The sequence below is a fragment of the Epinephelus fuscoguttatus genome, linkage group LG21 (genome assembly GCF_011397635.1).
Source record: "Epinephelus fuscoguttatus linkage group LG21, E.fuscoguttatus.final_Chr_v1".
In the NCBI taxonomy this organism is placed as follows: domain Eukaryota; kingdom Metazoa; phylum Chordata; class Actinopteri; order Perciformes; family Serranidae; genus Epinephelus; species Epinephelus fuscoguttatus.
The window spans coordinates 28,067,785-28,090,017 of record NC_064772.1 but is presented as its reverse complement, the minus strand read 5'-3'; the positions used below and the strand labels follow the sequence as shown (position 1 = coordinate 28,090,017).

At 41.5% G+C, this 22,233-nt stretch overlaps 1 protein-coding gene across 1 annotated transcript; it reads left to right on the top strand.

The window, feature by feature from the left end:
* The first annotated feature begins 4,073 nt into the window (after positions 1 to 4,073).
* On the top strand, positions 4,074 to 18,683 carry zmp:0000000991 (mucin-5AC). Its single transcript, XM_049564965.1, has 5 exons — positions 4,074 to 4,333; positions 8,885 to 9,003; positions 9,090 to 9,261; positions 11,892 to 11,937; positions 12,701 to 18,683. Exons 1-5 carry the CDS (start codon positions 4,230 to 4,232, stop codon positions 17,921 to 17,923), a joined length of 5,664 nt encoding a protein of 1,887 aa, XP_049420922.1. The 5' UTR covers positions 4,074 to 4,229; the 3' UTR covers positions 17,924 to 18,683.
* The last annotated feature ends 3,550 nt before the right edge of the window (positions 18,684 to 22,233 follow it).

Below are 22,233 nucleotides of genomic sequence, written 5' to 3'. Positions count from 1 at the left end.
ACCTGCCCGCCCCGATTGGTCTCACCTGTCCCTCACTACCCCTCCTCCCTTGTGTATTTCGTCCACCTGCTGCCCTTTGTCTGTGCCAGTTCGTCTCTGTAGTTTGGAGCCATTTGTTTCTTGTGAACTTTTTGGGGTGTTTTTCTGTTCACCAACCTTCATTAAATTCCTTGTGTTTTTGAGTCCTGCTACTAAGTCCTCTCTTTTGTTGGTACAAGTCTGATAGCAATGTAAAAATATCTGTATTTGACACGAACAGTTTAATAAACTTAATTATATAGCACCTTTCATACAAGAAATGCAGCACATATAAGGGCATTATAATCACTGAGTGCATCACATAAACTAGACATAAAACATAAAACAGACAAGCTAATTCAGTTAAACAAGGATTAACTGAAAAGCAAAACCATAAATCATAAAATCATTTAAAAAAAAATCATAAGATGGAATAAATTATAAGTAAGATACAGCATTTTAAAAGAGTTGCAGCAGCATGAAGCTTAAAAAGAAAGAGGCTCAGACCTGTATAAGAAAGTCAGAGTAATTAATAATTAATAATTTAGCATGTTGGTTATTAATAGCCTCATAGGGTAGGTATATTTTGATTCCGGGTGAGTCCATTTGTCAAGGGATAGGTTCATTGTTTTTCAAGACTGTCTTAAAATCAAATTGAGTTTATTTATATAGCATTTCACAATCCAAGTTGACCAACGTACGTGCTGTGCAAATTGAAGTGGTAAAATGGTATCCAAATAGTAATTACAGTTTAGAAAGTCACAATAACAACAATAAATTGTGGCAATTTGATCATTTTAATTTTATTTTATTTTATTGTATTTGATTTAATTTTATTTTATTTCATTTTACTTTATTTCCCTCTTGATTTATTTTCTTCTTTAGTTAATCTACTCAAGGCCAAATTAATATGGACTGGCTTGCTGCCAGAGGTGGAGGTTGGGGTGATCGTTGTGTATTATTGTGTTTGTTGATTGTTACCCATGTTAAAACAATAAAAAAGTTGCTACCAAAAAAAAAAAGATTTCCCCTCCTAACATGCTTCAAATGGAACAGACTGCCAGGGAATACAGCCCACAGTCCTTATTCTACACAAAAATATATATTTCAAAGTTTATCAGAGCTTTAGGAGTGTGAGATGGACAAATCAAGTGGATATCTTCCACAGTGACGGTCTTTTCACTACAGAATTCCCTCTTTGTGTTCCTATCCCTCCTCTACAGCTCAACAAGGACACACTGTTCAGGGAAACACAAAGAGGGAATTTTGTACAAAATAGAAACTTTGGAAGATATCCACTGGATTTGATTAAAACTGGTGAAGACTCATGACAGGGTTGGATGGACTTGGAAAAAATGTGAACCTCCTCTATAGTCTGTGTGGAAAAGTCTCTGATGTCACATGTCACAACTACCAAACTTCATATTGTTTACTAAGTGGATTTTGGATTATTTAGGTTATGATTTCTCGGTTATATTTATTGTTCCTTTGCACTGTGGCCTTGTTGATTTGTACTGTAAACTATTACACAGCTTACATTTCCATTCAGTGCCACTGAGACTCTTTTTTACTGGATAGTACACAACAGCATTGTACCAATACAGGAAATTGTTTTAAGGCTGGGTCCCACTCCAAAATGTTCCTCCCTCAGCTCTGTTTCCCCTCCACAGCCCTGTTAAGTAACTTAATGTCCAAAACCTATATGACCTCAAAACCTATATGATTATGTGGTATTTTCACCTTGATTTTTTTAGCACTAACAAAGCGTCCTTGCAGAAAAGTTGAAGAGGGAAAGTGTTTCTAGAAAGTAACAGTCTGTCAGAACAGGAAGAGGGCACTGTTCTTCCTGCAAACACTGAGCCAAAGCTGTCGAGTTTCTGGCGGGCGATGGAGGGTGTGGATGTCTGACGGACATAAAACATCCTCCAGCATGTTTTGTAAAGCAAAGATAAAACTATAGTCACGTAATCTTAACTCAAAGGAGCACAAACAGAGCTCGCTGGAACTACGCACCACTTGTCAACAATCAAATAAAAGCAATAACAAATACAGGGAAACCTCTCTCAACACTCGTAAATAATCAGGTTAGCTGAAAACATATTCCTATATAGGTGTACTCCCTCTTTGGATGGCACACAGGACAAAAACAATGAAAAACATTTTATGCACCACTAATTATAAGGGTTGAGGTCCGAGGGATTGCTGGAATCAGTTGTTTGAAAGTATCTGAGAGCACCTGAGGCCATATTTGATTTTATTTGTTTTGAGATTAGGATGAGTGTGTGATGCCAAGTGTAGCTGATGACTGAGTATTAGGGAGGTCATGACCAGGGGTGCACCATCCCAGCCAACATCTGTATGTGGGGCCCATGTGGGTGGTAGATGGGTTAAAAAAAAATGGGTCCTATATGGGATTGTCCATGGGTTCCATAATGGCTCCATGCCACTTGCCCACATGGTTTGGTTTAATCAAGTGGGCCCCACATCGGTTGTGGTAGGGCTACCTGGGTATGAAGTGGGTATGGGCCCAAAATGGGCACCTTATCTGGAAACCCACCCATGTGGGCAATTGGCATAGGGTCAGTGGTGAACCTGATGACAATCCACTATAGGGCCCATTTTTCCATCTATATACAACCCACATGGGCCTCAAATACAAATGTTGGCTGGGATCTGGAGAAGCAAGCTAGGCATATATCAGAATTTTTGGAAAAGGGACCCTGATGGCCGCTCACATTGTCAAATTTTGGACATCACTGGACACCTTGAGTTAGGACAGTCCGCTAGCTACCTGTAATTGTCATACACTAGGTGTAACACTGTGTTCAAACCAAAGGTGATGCAAGTTTTTACGTTGCATTACTCACACGAGTTTGAGCGCTAGAATTTTTTTGGTTGACTTGCTTCATACGTGCGAATATCTCACATCATATAAACATGAAATCGCTAAATCGCTGAATGAACATCTGCTGGTACATCCTCAGTGTCATATGTCCCCGGAGGAACTCAATGCTGATTGGCTATCATGGTGCGAATTGGTCGCTGAAGTTCAGAGTGAATAAGCATATGACGCAAAATTACTCTGTTTGCTTCATTCATGCCATGCATCGCATCCATCACACAGCCCAGTGGGAATTCTCATGTAATCGCATCTTTACATTGACTTTCCATGTAATTCACTCATGAATTGTGTCATTCGCACCACAACATAACTGTCAGCACAATGAAGCAACGTCACCAAAACAAGTATTCATTCTTTCATAACCACTTATCCTCTTAGGGGTAGCGGGTGTGCTGGCTGCAGCCTATCCCAGCTGACACTGGGCGAGAGGCAGGGTTCACCCTGGACAGGTCGCCAGACTATCACAGGGCTGACACATAGAGACAGACAACCATTCACACTCACATTCACACCTACGGGCATTAAAGTCACCAGTTAACCTGCATGTCTTTGGACTGTGGGAGGAAGCTGGAGTACCTGGAGGAAACCCACGCTAACACGGGGAGAACATGCAAACTCCACACAGAAGGGCTCCCCCACCCCGGGTTCAAACCAAGAACAGTGTTGCTGTGAGACGACAGTGCTAACCACTGCACCACCGTGCTCCTTAAACTCAAATAAATAAATAGATAAATAAAATAAATATAAGAGGATGCTGGGGGGCCTCGTTAGGCTTCTTTGCCTGAGGATCCCCAGAGTCTAGAATCGCCACTGGCCATGACATCATGACCTCAGACATGTTGTGTTTTTCTTGTCAGACCTATTAGAGAATGTTTTGCACAAACAAATCAGCAAACACAGGTACATACATGTCTGTTTATAACATGGAGGGAAATAGCTATTTTAAGCAGATTACAAGCTTTGAGAGTTTGTCTTTAAAAAAGGAGAGAGAGAGATGATCACCACAACACATTTGTTCTGGCCAATGCAGAATCACACCAAGGTTGTAGCAGCTGAAGTGTCCTGAGAAGGAAATGACCGAGGGGGGAACATTTGTGAAAAGGGACGCAGCCTGTGGTTACTGTATTGTCGCGCTTGTCACGCTCACGCTCACCTGTCAGACAGGAGGTGTTGAACTTTCACCTCCACGGTGACATTCATGGTAACTGCCTGTTCTCAGGTCAGCAGCCGTGAATTCCACCTGACATTTTTAAGATGCACTGTCTTGTCAGCATGAATAATGAAGGCTTACTGAACCGGTTAAAATAGGATGTCAACAAGTGACGCAGGAGAGTTGGAGCTCATAGTTGTAGGAGGAGAGACAGCAACGCCTCTGTGCAGGACTGCACGAGCTAAACGGACTACAACCGCAAGGTAGGTGAAAACCTCTTTAAAGGACATTTTAACAACGAGTTAGTTATAATACTGAATTTATTATGCTTGTTATAAACCCTTAAAATGTTGCTGCGCACTTTTTGTATCTCCGATTGCTCGCTGGAGACTTTTCAGCTGCCGTGCGAGCTTTTCTCTTGAAGGGAGAGAAACCCACGCCGAACTGCGTTTATAAATTTGTATATTTAATGTTTAAACGCGTGTCTGGGAATATATACGTCTCTTACAGTCAAACCAAAACGTGACACGATTCGTGACTTTATTATAGTCAATTCGGCTTTAAGCTTTTCCATTAATTTAACGTTATACACGTGAGTCACCGCGCGACACTGCCCACCATACTGAATTTGACAGCAGGAGGAGGCGGGAATGACGCGTGGAGAAAGTCGAATTTTGACTAAAATATGTTTTATATGTTGTTTTGAGTTAATATAGGTGTCCCGTAGAAAAGTGGCTGCTTAGGATTTGTTGTAAACTTGAGTTTCTTTGGTCTTGATTTACGCAAGTTGAGAGATTTTTGAACAAGGTTTGGTGTGAGATGGTCTTTTTTTTTAATTCCTACAACGTGACGCATCTGGAAACAAGTTAACTTCCAGAGGTTCAATATAAGAAATATCCAAGCAGATTCTGGACTGAGTGCTGTAGCTATTTTGTATCATGCATGTATTCATTATGACTATCTAACATGCATATCTGATCCTGCACTTGTATTAGTGCATGTCATACACTAACCTAACACTAATCCTTACACTGTAAACCAGCATATTCTGGTTGATATGAGCTATTTTAGGTCAGTTTCCGTAGCTTAGCAGGCGAGCTCACACATGCACATTCAGGCCTGCAGTTTAATGGAGTTACTACCATGGATACACAGTGCTGCTGTCTGTGCATGTCCAGAACCCTGCCTCTGTTGACTCTCTGCACATCCTCCTGCTAATACCCATCCTTACACCCTGATACCCCATCTATAGGCTCATAGATAAACAGCTCTCCTGGATGTCTGACAGCCACCGCAGGTGTGGCAGCAAACAGAACAAGTCTCATTTTGTCCTGGCCCTTTGTTGCCACTCACGTAGTCATTGCTAAGTCATTAAGATGTCTTTGGTCGAGCCTTAAAAAGAAGTTTAGGGTGTAAATCATTTGCGGTAGTTGGAACATTATATGCGATTCTCAGTGTTGAGTACACACCCACACTTTGGTTGAGGCTGGATCCATGTGGTTATATAAGTGTTAGCTGGCAGATATGGGCACACACCCACAGCAAGGTTGACCTCCAGTGAAGAATACACCAACATACTTGTTTGAGACACAGCGGGTATAATGGTGCAGCCCGGAGAGCCTCACAAAGATAGCAATTAGTCATCCTACCAAACCATCAAAACAAACTGACACAGGTCAAACAGTCCGTGTGACATGCACGTTACATGGCTGCAGCCTGACTGGAGGATGCAGGTTGAGTATATTTGTCAACACAGGATTAAAGGTCACTAATAGCAGTATTTGTAAAAAAAAAAAAAAAAAAAAAACTAGTCCTTTAAAGTAGGGCAGTGGGACTGCAACAGATGTTTATTTACCTACGTTACTTTCCCAAATAATTCATGATGTTAAAAAAAATGCTGGAAAAATGGCCAACAAACTTTCCCACAACCCAAAATCTTTTGCTTGACAGTCTCACAATCTGAAACTCAAAGACAGTCAATTTACAAAGTTATGAAACAACAGAGAGTTCTCTCATATCCATAGCAGGAAACACAGGATGACTAAAAATCATTAATGGATTATCAGAGTTGTTGTTTATTGATTTTCTAACCATCAGCTCATACGGTGATTCCTAACCGGCAATACTTGTACTGCAGGAGTTTCTTTGGCAGTTAATAGGAGGAGCAGTTACCTGGAGAGCTTGATGAGCAGCTGAATGATCATTCAAGCAGTAATGGCAGAAGTCACTGGTTCTCTAATGTAAAAATATTTGCTGTTTGCTTCGTAAATATTCTCATATTTATGTTGTGGAGGAAAATCACTCAAATAAAATTGCAACTACAGAGAACATGCATCAGTTTCCAACCAACCTTAGTCATTTATAACAAGCATTGATTGATCTGATTTTATTTGATAGATTAAAAAACAGTACACAAATATGTATACAGTTACTAAAACTTTCAGCATATTGCAATAAAGTCACATGGCTTATTTCCATTGTGGTCCTGAAGTGGATTTTAGGAAGAAGGCTGGAAAAGGGGATGAAACATATATGCTACTAACGTCCCATTTTGCACTAAAACACCTAATAAAAAAACATAAAAACATCAATATTATACAGTCATAAAAATGAATTACAAAAACACTCAAATTTAGAAACCAGTCCTAGAAAGGATGTTTCACTAGACTAATTTAGCAACCATTTTGTCAAGTGTTTTCTAAAACTATTCAGAGAATGAGCAGATTTGATTTCTTTTGTGATTTTTATTACAGTTTTTTAGCTGTAATTGTGGAGAAATTGTCCATATTTTCAGTTAGTCTGCTTATTATTTTCCTGATTGTTGGATTTATCTTTTGGTTTATTAAATGTCAGGGAATAATGAACATATACATTGCTTGTTTTGGGTCAGTGTGTCTTGTATGTGTTAACAGCTGCAACTACAGATCCACCACCTGCTCTGTCTGCATTTAAATGCCATCATTATCATCATCAATTTTGATGAAGGATTTATTGTTTAAATTATTTTATTTTTATTCGTATTTTTAGAAAAAAGAAAAATGGCTGCTTTTCTCAGTTTTCTACTGTAACTAATGGAAAATCTTTCGGTTTTATACTGTTGGTTGGGATAAACAAGGAAATTAAAGACATCAACTTAGGCTGTAGAGAATTGTGATGCTCATTTTTCACTATTTCCTGACTAGACTGAGCCATTTACCTCAAAAATGATTAGCAGATTAATCCACAGATTCAGCAACATTGAAAATAATCATTTAGTCGCAGCCGTACTGTCAAACAGTCCCATTAAAGCCATCCCATCTATCACAGACATCAGATACTCAGGTGGACAAAACAAGAGGTGAACGCATGACCTCAGAGTTTGAGTTGTACTGATGAAAGCTTTTGAAATAAAAGCCTGTTTGTGATCATTGTAGCGTAAACTATGCGCTTTCAGTTTGGACAGTTGGGAATGCTATCTAAACAACAGCTCCTAAAGCTCCATTATCACACGCACTTCCTGCTTCAACTATCCAAACATAGTCACCCACATATGTTGGTGTGATAGGATATGATTTCTTCTGTTGCCTCGGGGAGAGGTAGGATTAAACACTCACAGTCCCATCCACTGAGAAGGCGTGTTGACCTTGGCATTGAAGATCTCCCTCCCTCTTTCTTGATATCTCTCCCCACTTCTCTCTCATGTCATGTCATGTCAGGTTTTTATAATAGCCGAGCACAGATTAAGCTCTAATGAGGCCAGTGAGTCACCCCTGAAGGCAAGGTGGATAGGGAGAGGTACTGTAGAGATGGTGCTTGCTATTAAGATTAAGAAAGTAAAATCAAAAGGCTCAATTTAATGATCAGTTGAAGCACCTCGGGTTATATAAAGACCTGGTGCCCTTACTGCTGAATCAGATTAAACAGAGAGATATGGATCCTGGATTGCCCTGTGACAGACTAGTGCTGTGATTACATTTTATTTTTAAGCGAACAAAGGTTGCAGTGACACATATATTCATATTTAGATAACCACATCATCTTTGTTCTGGTGTCATCATCGTGCTTAGCGGTTGGCACAGTAGTGTGGGTTCAGCGTTGGGTTGCAGCAGTAAATGTGCATGACGTGCATGATTTAGTGACTGTGTGAGTGGGCGTGCTAGCTCTGGTTGTAAGAGAAAGTGTGGAGTGAGCAGAGAGGGATTGTTATATAACCAGTGCTTATCTGTCCAGCACTGTGGAGCTGATAAGATGAAGGAAGCAGAGCTTTTAAAGTTTCCCTGTGATGAACCTTTAGCACTAATTTAAATGTTCTGCCACCCTGGGCTCTAGCAATCTGTTTTTCACTATTGTATGTATTTTATAGACTGTGTATTTTTTGAGTATGCGGCTGCTGTTTTGTTGTTTTCTATGTATTTTATAGACAAAATGATTAAAGTTTAAGAATATTCAGCATAATAAAAATAATAGTTGCAGAACCAGTTGGGACTGGAAGGCCACAAATTTGATGCTGGGCAAGAAATCGTAACCATAAGGTTTGGGTTTGATTGCTCTGTGCATTTAAGGGTGATGATGTGTCAATGGAGCATATCTACGAAGCTGCTGAAAATACAAAATGAACTCCTTGTGTTGACCATGAATCCAGCTAGATTTCACCCCTTCAGTCAGGCACTTACTGCCCCAGCTGCTCCATTGTAGTGCTGCACTGTGGCCGATAGTGTAAGGTCTGGAACTAGCAAATCTCTTTGCATCTTTGCAGGAGTTTTAATTAATTAATTAATTAATAGATCGTTACAATAAATATAAATTAATTTCATTAATATCTCTGGTGTTTTTAGAGACCAACAGGATGAAACATTCAGTGAAAGGTTCAAGCAGGAGAAACATCAAGATGATGACACCCCAACTGGACAGCAGTGTCACCCATTGGCCATCAGACAGGAAGAAACGCACAAAGGTAACGAGGATGTCTGTAACCTTCGTCTATTCAGCCTTTGAATTTACTGCAGTGAGAACATAACCCCCCCATTCTGACCCTTACAGCACTAATATTAAGAGCGGAGAGACTAACAAAGGAAGCTGCTGCTCACTGTGGTGAATCAAAGGTCCAGACCCAGAAGCCCACTGGACCCAGATTCACCTCCTCCCTCCTCTTAAGACTCTCCAGAAATCCAGAGCGAAGCCTCAAGAAGAGTTCAGACCCCTGTCTGCACAGGTAAGCAAGGAAAGGAACAGATTTACCCAAGACAAATAAAAGTGTGTACCCATTTGTAATGTACATGGTGTGTTAATTAGCTGCTTGTCATCTCGCCCTTCCCTGAACTTTCCCAACAATAGGGCGTTGGTCTGGAATAGGCACGTCTGGCGTTAATAGTTGTGCTCAGAGTCACTGAAATCACAAGTCCTCTCTAACATTTAGTCAAATAGTAACTGAACCACTGAACCCTGTCTGCATACCTAAGATTGTGACACGCTATCTGCAACGGTCAGCTCCTTGAATAAACAAGGAAGTGCACCTAGTTATGTGACCCCTAAGAGCAGGGCGGACATGATTGTGTTTACATGTGTCTGTCCATGAGACGGTATGTAAGTAGTTGTTTGAATTGTATCTTCACACTACATGCCCTGATATCCTGTATCAGATTGATAAGACACTCTTACTGGCCGATTAGGAAGCCTGACTTAACCATCCTTATTTACCTTATCCCATATCAGCTACCTGTGGGCTGATTGTTTGACGTGACAGTACTTCCTTAAGTCAGGAGTGGAGTTCATTTTAGCTTAAACCCAAGGTAGATGAGACATTTTTTCTTGAGATGTAATTTGTTATGACATATTAATTGCTTTTGGCATTAGTGTGAAAGGTTTGTATGTACATGTGCTGTACATTTTCCCCTGAGCATATTTGCACACCTATGTGTGACGCAGTGTGTGCCAGAGATTACAGCAGCCTTACCAATGGCGGTAATTGATCCAACTGGCTTTATTCGTTCAAGAGAGAAGCGCACCACCTTAAGCGTCAGCTCGTCCCGTCTTTTCATCATCAAACATGACCTTATATAGACATGTTGCGCTGAGTGTGCACACTACGCCCGTGTGTGATCCCTTTGCTATCATGTCCAACATTGAAATGTCTTGTAAATGCTTTGATGAATGCTTATAGGGTGTGACTTTGGTACACAGTGGGAAACAGAGAGAGAAAGAGAGAGGGAAAGAGAGGGACAGAGGAGAGGAATGCTGCCCATCCTGTCGATCAGCATTCCTATGACAAATGTGAGACATCTAATCCCTCAGGTGTTTCACACAAAAACATTACAGTAGAGAACAGGACGACAGGGTGTATCCAGTTGACATGTGATATTTTAAAAGCAGACATTATACTCACACCATTGATTCTTTTTTTCTAAGATATTTCATCAGCTTTTGCTTTTAATTATATCAGCAATAAAATTCTGAAAGCGTTTATCTTCACACCCTGAATATTAGGTTCATAATGTTCTTGGCTGGTTGGTGCTATTGCTAATGAAATCTTGCCCTGTAAAACCAAACCTAACAAATTGAGACCACACAATATCAAACATTGCACAATGCACCATATCAAAGGCCAAGATTTAACGCAGGCATTCTTTCCTCGTGTTTATTTTATGAGTCTCTAACAAGTGTGCAAACAAGTGTCCATCACATAGGGGAGGAATGAAAGCAGATTCTTACGCCACCTTTCATTGCTTTATATTGTTCTCCTCCCGCCCTCAGCTTTATGCATGCCTGAACACACACATTAAATCTTTTAACACCTGCATGGTATAGGAAGACATTAGTGACACTTTACATCATATAGAGCAAATGATTTATTTAAATGGTGTCAGTGCCACAGGATGATTTGTGAATGCTGACAAAACTTTCAAAATCATAATTTGTTTTGTTTCAAATTAGAAGTGAATTACAACTAAATTTACAGCTGAACAGTTTAAAATATTCAGAAAATTGGGCACATTAAAAAAAAGTTTTCTAAGACTGAGGTTATTGAATATTTGGTGGCATTATGCTGTGTAAGAGTGAATTTATTGAGTTTTTCTCCAATGAAAATTCCCACAAATTAGGCTAAAGCCTTTTTTTTTCAGTATTGTTTTATAACAAACAGGAGACCGTAAATATGTGAGGTGATTTTGGGGACACTCTTCTTCATAAGTGTGAGGTCTTTGAAATTTTTTTTACAATATATCTTTTCGGTGTCGGATTCTGTAGACGGTCACTATGCACTCCTCTCACAGCCAGCTGCCCAACCAGAGCAATGTTTCAATGTTTGTTATGATGAAAGTTAGGTCATTGTTTACCTTACTAGGGTTAGAAAGAGGCGCCGTTTGTGTTCTAACTATGTTTTGCTTACAAGACATTGATCCCAGAAGTTCAAGTCTTACCAATATTGAATCTTTTAGTGCCTACTTTAACCCCTGATTAAATATCACTGAAATTATGTTTTCTGTAAACACGTACAACAGTGCAAAGCAAAACATGCATGTCACTAGATGATTAACTGCTTTGTCCTATATATCCCTTACTGCCTTAATATTTGATGTGTGGAACACATCCAGCAATGATAATAAAACATATTTGTGTAACCCTTTAATGTGCAACAAATACGTAATCATGTGATGGATTGATTACCTCTTGGCTTTTGCAAATCGTAAGGAAATCCAACAGCCGCTCAGTGTTCATATGTAGATTAACCGTGACATTTTTTGCATTCTGTCCATTATGTCTAATCTACAGTTTAGTGACAGGTGTAATCCTAACTAGTATGCCCTAATGGTTTTCATGTCTTCTCTCACTCTCCTGTTCTGCCAGTTTAACTGAAACACAGAGGGCTGAGGCTGAGAAGAGCAGCAGTCAGGTAAGAATTGGACACAGGCACATTTATATCATGTTTTAGGGCTCCTGCTGGAATCATAACAATGTAGAATACCATCCAAAAATAATGTCAGACTGCAGGACCTTTCTATTCCGGTAAATCCAAAACATCACCACGTAATCAATACTTACTGGATCTAGGGCTAAAAGTGACCTAAAAGCCACTGAAATTCTTTGAAATCCTTATGAAGTAATTATATTTGAAACATCACAACACAATAAGTGACATTGTGTACTCTTGAAAACATCAGATTGATTATTATTTTAAGCATTACAAGAGACAGGGCGTGTGTGTGTGTGTGTGTGTGTGTCCTTGGGAATCTCACGTGTTACAAAATAACCTGTTTGTCAAGGCCGGAATCTCTTAAATAGCTACACCATGGGAACAGAAGCTGTAGCAAAGCTCTCGCCTCTGCCAGCATGCAATTTGCAATTCAGATAGCAGGCACTGTTGCATATTCACTGTAAATACCACAAAGCATTTTAACTTCAGCATGCAAGTAATTTGCATTGATATGATGTGAAGTTGATTTGTGAAAAGCGATGGGCTTTTAAAGATACAGCAGACGTAGCTGAGCAGAAACAAAATACAAAAATCTAGTGTAGGATATGTGTGGTCATATGAATTGGTATCAAAATTAATTTTAAAACATTGATTTATAAAGCAGATTCCAGATATTTGACAAATGAAATTGGTATACAATGTCTGGTCACTTGCAGTACAGTAATTCTTCTTCTCTTAACAGGTTGATGGACAAACGTCACCAGATACCTCTATAAAAGCAGCCAGTGACTCTCCGCTATCTGAAACAACACAGTTTCCAGCCAGGGAGAAAGAAAAGGTTATTACAGATGTTTGCAATGAACTGGGGTTCACCACAGACTTGAGTGTAACTCCAAGTTTCTCAAATGGGAAGTTTGGACCACATGAGTGTAATGGCTTGCACGTGCTTCCATGTGGACCCCAACCAAGGACTGACACCAGATCAGTTGAGTTAGAAGATATAAGAGACCATAGAAAGCATATTGATCTTGTGGAAATATCCAGCCCGACTAGAACCATGTTGTCTTCCACTGTGGTAACAGTTCTTGCCCCACACTGGAGTACCCGACTACGACGGACCAAAAGACCTGAGGGAACAGGAGATTCAGAAGCCCAGGGCAGTTTACAAGATGTGACAAACACTGCAGGAAACCGTGCACGTGAACCCTTTCAGGAGACTGTGGGCAGGTCAGTAACAGCTGGATCGCAAGCACCCTTAAGGGTGCCATTCCTGGGTACCAGGAGGAATACAGTGGGCTGGTCAACAAAGAGTGGCCCTGCAAGCTTGAGCTATGAATCTAAGAGGAAAATGATTCAGACGGTTTCTTTGGATGTAAACTCTGGAAGGGTGGACAATAGAAAAATGGATACAGATGCTTTCAGTTATGTACCCACAACTCAGTCTCCTACGTCACCCCTCCCCCTAGACCCAAATGAACAAAGGATGAATCCACAAACAGGTCATCAGGGAGGAATCTCACATTTAAGTTCAAAACCAACAACCAGCAGTCTGCTTCTGTCCTTAAGAAGAGTCCATTCAAATGGCAGGAACTCCAATGCAGGCTCCAGCCTCTCTGAGACAAATCCTTCGCTTCTGAGCAGTTTGCCAAGTGATCAAGATGGAAAATTATTCACAACACACCTTTCTCAAACCTTTCTCAATAACAATGGAGTAGAGAGGTCAAAGCCCCTTCTCTCACCATCGTCCATTTTTTATAGGACAACTCAAAGTGGGCCTATCCTTTCCCCATCATCGCCCAACCAAAGAGAAAGGAACACATTTGAAACCCGTTTCTTTTCAACATCACCCAAAGACATGGAAGACACACCCTTTTCCCAACAGCGTCAAACAATGAATCGGACCCAGTCCAGTCTTTCAAGTTCCAAACAGGCATTTCTAAGTAGAGGACCATCAGAGGGACAAGAGAACTGCAGGAGTTCAGTATTCTTTGAGAGCAATGCCTCTTCACCCAGACACTCCCCATATGACCGATCTGCCCTCCCTAGAAGGACTACCCTCACATCCACTTCATGGTGGAAACAGTCTAACCTGGAAGATGGTTCCCCTCTAGCCCTCAATGATACAATAGACATCAAAGAAAAAGCAAACACACCCTTAGTTCCACCCAACAATAATAATAGGGACCTGGCCTCTCCGACTGACAACAGCAGATTTAGTAGTCAAATCCCCAATAACAGAGACAACAATAACACAACAGAGTCCGTTTGCAAAGGTAACATGAACCTCATTGTGAAGATACAGGGAGGAACTGACCACAAATCAGAACGGGTTGTCAGAGAGCAATATGGCTCTAATTTAAACAACAGAGAACCACAAAAGCCACACAGTTTGCCCGGTGTTTTGTCTAGTTCTAAAATTAGCAGAGCTACAGAGCAAGCAACACTGAGTCACCCGAAAGATCTCAGCAGGGATGATGTAAATAATAGTTCATTTACAGCAAATGTAACTGAATTACCACCTACTTTGCTAAATCCCAAGAGCTCAAATACACCCACTGAGAGCAGCAGCAGATACAACAATAATCACTGTACATCCAAAACTAACAGCACCCCCGCATCTTCACACAACAAGGACTCTCAAAAGTTTACCAAACCACCTCTTTCTCTTGCTACCACCAACACTCTGAGTAGTCAAGCTCTTTCCTCCAAAGCTACCTCTGCTATCCCCCTAACCCCAAACACTAAAACAAGTTCCTCCTTCCAGTCTCATCCAGTTGCTTCACAGACCAGTATTCATGCGTCATCATACACTGGCTCTTCTTCCCAAACAACCAAATTCAAGACAGCCAGTGCCACACCTCTTGGCTTTGAAAGAAGCTATGCCTCAGTTCTCAGGCCTGTGCACTCTAAAACTGCGTCCAGCCTGATTTCCACAGTTAATGCCTCCTCTCGAACAAACAACAGTCCCGTATCCACTTCTTCCACCATCTCTGCTTTTACCACTGGCAGCCATCCTACAGGCACAACTGCCCCCAGCCCATCTCTCCTTACTCCTCCTGTCACTTCTGCTGTTGCATCTTTTCCCACCACTATCACCACTACTTCTCTCTTAACCCCTCCTGCCACCCCTATCATCACCAGCCCCAACTACTCAGACACTTCGGATCCTAAAGAGGGAAGGACTTTCTCAAGCAGCCCAGAAAGCGACCCAAAGAAACGGCGCCCCCATGTAGAGGGAAAGAGAGTGAGACGAGTAACATGGGAGGACTCAGTGGATTTGAAGGATTCTGAGCCCACGGTGGAGAAGCCAGAGCCATCTCAAGTCTCAGCGAGCCCTCTGTCTCTCTCCAGGTCCCCGCAAAGTGTCAAAGTTCCATCCATCTTTTCCTTTCTGAGATCAAGCAGTCAAACCACAAACACATCTCCTCTTTGCTCCGCTAGCCCCAAGAGCTCCAGCATACAGATGGGGAAAGGGGGGAAGTATCGATCCTTATCATCCGACTCTGCTGATTTAGTGTCCAGAGAGCAGGAGAGGTCTAAGCAAAGACATAGTGACCCTATGACGCTTGACCAGGGAAGACGGGACTTAAGCACACCCAGACAGGAGAGGACACTATCAGTTGAGTCTGGCACAGTTCAGTGCCGTTCTTCTGCCCCTCTCTCCCTCCCTCCTGACTTTTCAAATGGTTATAAGCTTCGATATAGCTCCCCACCTTACTCCACTCTAATGTCTACCAGGTCAACACAGGGAGAAACCAAGACAATATTACCCAGATCACCGCTCTTCCAACAGTCCCAGTACACCCCACATTTGTCCATGCGTACTGACCCAGTTGCCGCCATGGCCATGCCCACATCCAAACCCCCTCTGTTACCTGTCAGCCTACCCCAGCCCCTGTCTTTGCCTTTCCAAAACAAAACTTCCACCCAAGGAAGTACAAAGTGTGGGGTTTCAGAAGCTGATCAGGTCAACAATAATCAGAGCAAGAACGGCATCCAAGATTGCCAGAATGGTCAAATATTACTTGTTGACAACAGACTTCACAAGGCACAAAGCCCCTCCTCAACATGTGTAACTGAGACACTGGTTTACAGTATTAAATCTAAAGTAGATACAGCTATGGCGGCCCCAAAGAACACCACACCTAAACCTTTGCAACATACTGCAAACACACCTGTTTCTGTGGAGACCAAGTTAAGTCAACACAAGTCACACAGAGGGCAGTGTAAGGAAGCTACAAGCGAACCATGTAGTCATTCAGATCAGAGCTCCAGTGGTAGCAGCTCAACAGGGAGTCAGCCCCCTGGTGAAAACTCTAAGAGAACATTGAAGGAGAGTGTACTGGGTAAAAGCAGATTTTTTTCAGTGGAGAGCAATAGTGAACAAAGCCCAAAGAGAAGCCGGTTTGCACTTAAGAAAAGTGTCAGCACACCAAGCTCCAGTTTGTCAAGGTCAGAGTCAGACAGGGCCAGCAAGACTAATAACAAAATGGACCAAGTTCTTAACAGACTGAAACAAACATTCAGCACCAGACGGTCTGAGGATGATGTATCGTTTCCATGGAAATGGAAGCGAGCCTCCCAAACACCTTCTGTTAGTGGATCAAGTGATGTCAGTGATATCACTGTTGAGAGTACGAAAAAGCTGGAGAAGCAAGAGCAGGACAAAGGAATGGTGCTGAAGGACGATGAAAAGAGAACAGAGGATACGAATAGATGGACACAAAACAGATACACTCTCATACCACTCCCAGCTACAGGGGGCACAATAGCAGGAGAAAAGCTTCCCATTTGGTCAGACGAATCAACTCTAGAAACTGACCAAGAAGAACAAAATGTTTGTGCGAAACACATGGAAAGTCAAAACCAGCCTCATTTGACAATCCACAGCCCAACAATGCAGAATTTTGAATTTTACAAAGATGAGACAGATTATAAAGCAACAAACCACTTCCTCTCTTGTAGAGATCCCAGTCCTAGTAGGAGCCATAACCCCTCAGCTGCTTATCCTAATCAGTTTAGGAAGTCCACATCCAGCCCCAGGAGCCCCTTCTCCCCCTTCTCCTCTCTGTCCCCTGTCTCCCCATTTACCTCGCCGGATGCTACAGACGACAGTGTCTTCTACAGCCCAAAGCTACAGCGTCGCAGAGAGTCCCCCTTACCATGTGAGCCGGTAGAGGGAATCAGCCTGGGTGGTTCAAGAAGAAGCCGGGCATCCACTGGCCCTCCGAGTGCAGGTCCAGGACAGGACAATGAAAGTTTGGCGTCCTCCTATGCAGACTTAAAGTATGGCATTGAGCCTGGGAGGTCGTTTTCTGTGAGTTCGGTACTGTCTAGTCGACCCTCAGGGCCTGGTCGCATCTCCACTGGATCCAGGTTCATGAGTGTGGGTGACCTCTCTGAATCTGCCTTGATTTGTGGAGGCACTGACGAGGATTTGGATCAGTGGTCTGTCAATCCTGATTGGACCACGGAATATGATCGCCAGCCCAGTAAGGACAGTAAAATGTTATATTTTCCCAGTGACCCTGGTAAAATGAGATCAAGATCTCTTCCTCGATCACTGACCAGGCGCTTGGCAAACTGGAGCTCAGAAGTCTCCACTCCTCCAACTGTAACTACCACAACCTCAAAACCAGCCCGCCTTTGGAGCCCTAACATGAACATTTGTCACTTTGCATGGGATACAGAGGGTCCTCCGACGCCCCCTCCAACACCTCCCCTATCACCAGTGTCTAGACGCATGTCCAAACCTCCCAGCCCTTCCTCACCTAACTTTCCCAGCTCATCAGGTGCACCACAGCAAGTGGACAGCCAATCCTCCAGAGGGCATCTGCCCTCCAGAGGTTATGTATCCAGCCTTAGCACCTTTGACGAGTCTTCAGACAGCGGCTCAGACACGACGACAGATGATGAATATTACTTAGAAACAAATGACAACGAAGATAAAGAGACAGAACTGTGAACGCAGTCGCTTTAAATCTTTCCTTCTGTCAAGTCTCTGTGATTGTCGACTTCATTATCTCAGAGAAGAAAGATGGGCTTAAATCTATTATGTAAAGTTACCTTTGCTTGTCTCCCTTTTTTTTTTGTTCTCTGCTCTTTCATTGTCACAAAGGAGACATTAGGTCGATAAAGTCAGTTTTTTGCCTGCATGATTTGCTTGGTCGCTGTCATGTCAAAGACATTAAATGAGTAAGTTATATATATCAGCTGAGGTTTAAAGATTATAATGTATTTATGCACAGTATATGACTGCAGATCTACAATCTGCATTGTTTAACATTTATAGTTGGACAGTTGCATGGCATCAGTGCGGGATGTACATCTGTGTAGTTGTTTTAATGATCAAACTACTGTTAAAGTTAGAATTATGGCATAAGGCTAATCTAAAGGTTTGCATTTCATCCTGCTACTTAACATTAAGTGCTGAGGTAATGTTGATAAATGCGCTCTCTTCATCGGTTTTCTTCTATGTTTGAAGGTTGAAATGAATTGTGGTAAATGTTATAAGCATAAAGCAGATTTATTTTCTTAATGTTGCTTTAAAGATGTTAAAAAGTTTTGTTGAAAAATGAGATGACACTGAATCATACTGTATGTTATACTTAACAATTGATGTCAAACATTATAAAGTGCTTTATACAGTGCTTGCTCTTATTTGCACAGTGGTAATCTAAAGTTTAATATATCTATTTTATAAATAAATGCATTTCCAACAGTAACTCATGTTCTGGAATTTATGTTTTAATGTTCTGGCTGGGTACACTCTTGCTGCTACTTGATGTCAATCATCCAGTCTTAACCAGCATGGTTTCCCATGGCAGTATTTACATGTCATCATAAGTGAAAAGGCATGCTCAGTACTGGCATGACAAACAGAGGATTTGGTGCCTGAGGCCTCATTCCAGTCTGCAGAAAGGTGTTCAATGACCATATTAATCACAATGCTCTGCTGGATGCTGTCTACTTTAAATAGTGTCTGCTATAGGTGGGGCCTCAACAGTTTCACATTATTCAAGTGGGTGTTCCCTCTTTTGTTCTTAGCTGTGGCAACCCATGAACTGTTGTGGTGATAGTTAGATAAAACATCCATTAGACCAGTTGTAAAATTGTTACTGCATGTGCATATGCAGGCGGTGTACTTTGTGTTCTTGTCTTTCTCTTCTCTGTATGTTTTTTTTACCAGGGAGACGTTCACACTGATGCAATACAATCTGCTTCATATTATTAGCCATGACATCAGCTGGGTAAGGCATGGCTGCTTCACAACATGTGTCATAGCCTTCAGAGCAGTCATTTTGAGTCTGTTTTTCCCTATGTCATCATAGAAAAACTGCAGCACTGGTTATGCTGAAACTCAGACTCATCCAAAGCCTTGGATTCTCAGAGTAAAGACTTGTTGGTGTCACTAAGCTGATAAAAGACAGAGGGACGGCAAGCAGCAACATTTAAGGGCTCTCCATTTGGTCTTTGGGAATGTAGCTGGTTGTACATGGCTTGTATACTGAATGTATGAAAAGCCCACAGACATGTTTTTCTTGTGTAAATTCCATTAAACGATGCAATTATTTGTATTTTACCTAATAATGAAAAAGTTAGATTTGAGGCCCCTTCACTCTGTTCATCTCATTACATAAACCTGTTACGCTGCTGGCTCTGCAGTATAATCTACAAAATGCACAAGACAGCAGTATCAGCTTTCACGTAACAATCGACAGCATTTTTCTCACGGAGAGTTGCAGCATGGTCATGGTGGCATCAAACAGCCCGGGGAGGTGATTGTCCTGTGTGTGCATGCGTCCTGTACGTGTATGCTCGGGCTGTGCAGGGCAAGTAGCAGATTCACTTGTTCAAGGTAAAACAAAATAGGTTACCTAAAAGAAAAGCTTTGAACAGTGATTTATTCATGAAAGCACAATTATTATATTGGTATTCTAAATACATTTATGAAATTATATAGTAAGGTTTTATCATCAAGATAAAAGCAAAAAGCTGCTCACTTCTTTGTTTTTTAATCAGATTTTTTGTGTATTTTGTAATTTCAATATACGCTCACCGGCCACTTTATTAGGTTCAGCTGTTCAGCTGCCTGTTAATGCAAATAGCTAATCAGCTAATCACGTGGCAGCAACTCAGTGCATTCAGGCATGTGAAGACGACCTGCTGAAGTTCAAACTGAGCATCAGAATGGGGAAGAAAGGTGATTTAAGTGACTTTGAATGTGGCATGGTTGTTGGTGTCAGACAGGCTGGTCTGAGTATTTCAGAAAGTGCTGATCTACTGGGATTTTCACACACAACCATCTCTAGGGTTTACAGAGGATGGTCAGTTGATGTCAGAGGTCAGAGGAGAATGGTCAGACTGGTTCAAGATGATAGAAAGGCAGAAAGGCAACAGGAAGTCAAATAACCACTGGTCACAACCAAGGTCTGCAGAAGACCATCTCTGAACCAACAACACGTCCAACCTTGAAGCAGATGGGCTACAGCAGCAGAAGACCACACCAGGTGCCACTCCTGTCAGCGAACAACAGGAAACTGAGGCTACAGTTCACACAGGCTCACCAAAACTGGACAATAGAAGATTGGAAAAACGTTGCCTGGTCCGATGAGTCTGGATTTCTGCTGCCACATTCAGATGGTAGGGTCAGAATTTGGTGTAAACAACATGAAAGCATGGATCCATCCTGCCTTGTATCAACGGTTCAGGCTGGTGGTGGTGGTGTAATGGTGTGGGGGAGATTTTCTTAGTACCAACTGAGCATGGTTTAAACACCACAGCCTACCTGAGTATTGTTGCTGACCGTGTCCATCCCTTTATGACCACAGTGTACCCATCTTCTGATGGCTACTTCCAGCAGGATAACGCACCATGTCACAAAGCTCAAATCATCTCAAACTGGTTTCTTGAACATGACAATGAGGTCACTGTACTCCAATGGCCTCCACAGTCACCAGATCTCAATCCAATAGAGCACCTTTGGGATGTGGTGGAACGGGAGACCTGGTACTAGCAAGATGTACTTAATGAACTGGCCAGTGAGTGTGTATTACATTACTAGTTATAGTTAACTTCTCTCCAGCCTTATACAACTGCATAACTACACTGTAGTACTTGGTCATATCCTTGAACCAAATCCTCTAACAGTGTTACACACCACAAAATCAATTTTAGATGTGATTTTGTACCTCTGAATCATGTTTTTAACCCACTCATGCTCAGTAACCACCACACTGAATATAGCTAGATAGAGATAGAGAAATTAATTCTTGAGAGTGGAGCTCCTTGACCATCTAGTGGTGGCCAAGTGTAGTTCACCTCAACTGCTTTTGACTGCACTGCCCCAGGTCAGTCACTATCAGTCACTTACATATTGACTTTTTTGTACAATAATTAAGTGTATATTTGCACCAAGAAAAATAACATAATAACTGAGGACTAACTCCACACTGTTTGGGTCATTATACCAACACTGGCTCTTTTATAATGTGTCTGTTGTCTCTTGTCTGTTTCTGACATGCTCTATTTTATCATTTTTTTGTAACCTTGTAATGTTGTGTCATATCTTGGCCAGGGCTCCCTCAAAAATTGATTTTAATCTTAAGGGATTTCCTTGTTAAATAAAGATGAAAGAAATACTGTAAGTACCTATTTTTGCAGGTATGCTCAGACAAGATGATAACATCCATCATACGCAACTTTTTCTAGTCAGTTTGATTCTTCTGACTCCAAGCTTTATCTAGTCTTCAGTATTGACCCTGTATTCATGTGGTGTTGGAATAATTGGAAAAATAAGTTCCCAACTGGGATAATTCCCCCCACTAGTTGGAACACAAGTCTGTGAAAAGTTAAGTACGCGAGTTGCTAAGTTGACGTCACATAAGCACGAAACTAGAGGACAAAAGTAAATGTTTGATTGATGGTAATAAAATTGAGTGTTAATGTTTTACTCATGTAATTTGTGATGTGGTATTAGGCTGTAGCGGTTACTTGCTGTCCATGTGGATGTAGATTGACCTAGACTAGTTAAAAAAGCAATTTATAGCACTACTCAGGTAAAGCAATATTGTTGTAGTTTTAGGGGATGTACTTGCGCAACAACAAGTCTGCGACAAAATCACTCTATAATACAAAGCTTCAAGCTGTTATCAGTGTGTTGTTTAAATGCTCTGAGCAATAAAATACAACACATCCTCTAAATAGCATCCATTTTGTCTCCACATTGTGATTTGAAGCACAGTGGGAAGAATGCCCTCCCAACATGGGAAATGG

What these genes read in the sequence shown, in the direction of transcription:
- zmp:0000000991 (XM_049564965.1), top strand. Translation starts at nt 4,230, where the DNA reads ATGTCAACAAGTGACGCAGGAGAGTTGGAGCTCATAGTTGTAGGAGGA. An exon ending in TCAGACCCCTGTCTGCACAG is followed by an intron (nt 9,262 to 11,891) that starts GTAAGCAAGGAA and finishes CTGTTCTGCCAG; the next exon opens with TTTAACTGAAACACAGAGGG. An exon ending in CTGAGAAGAGCAGCAGTCAG is followed by an intron (nt 11,938 to 12,700) that starts GTAAGAATTGGA and finishes TTCTCTTAACAG; the next exon opens with GTTGATGGACAAACGTCACC.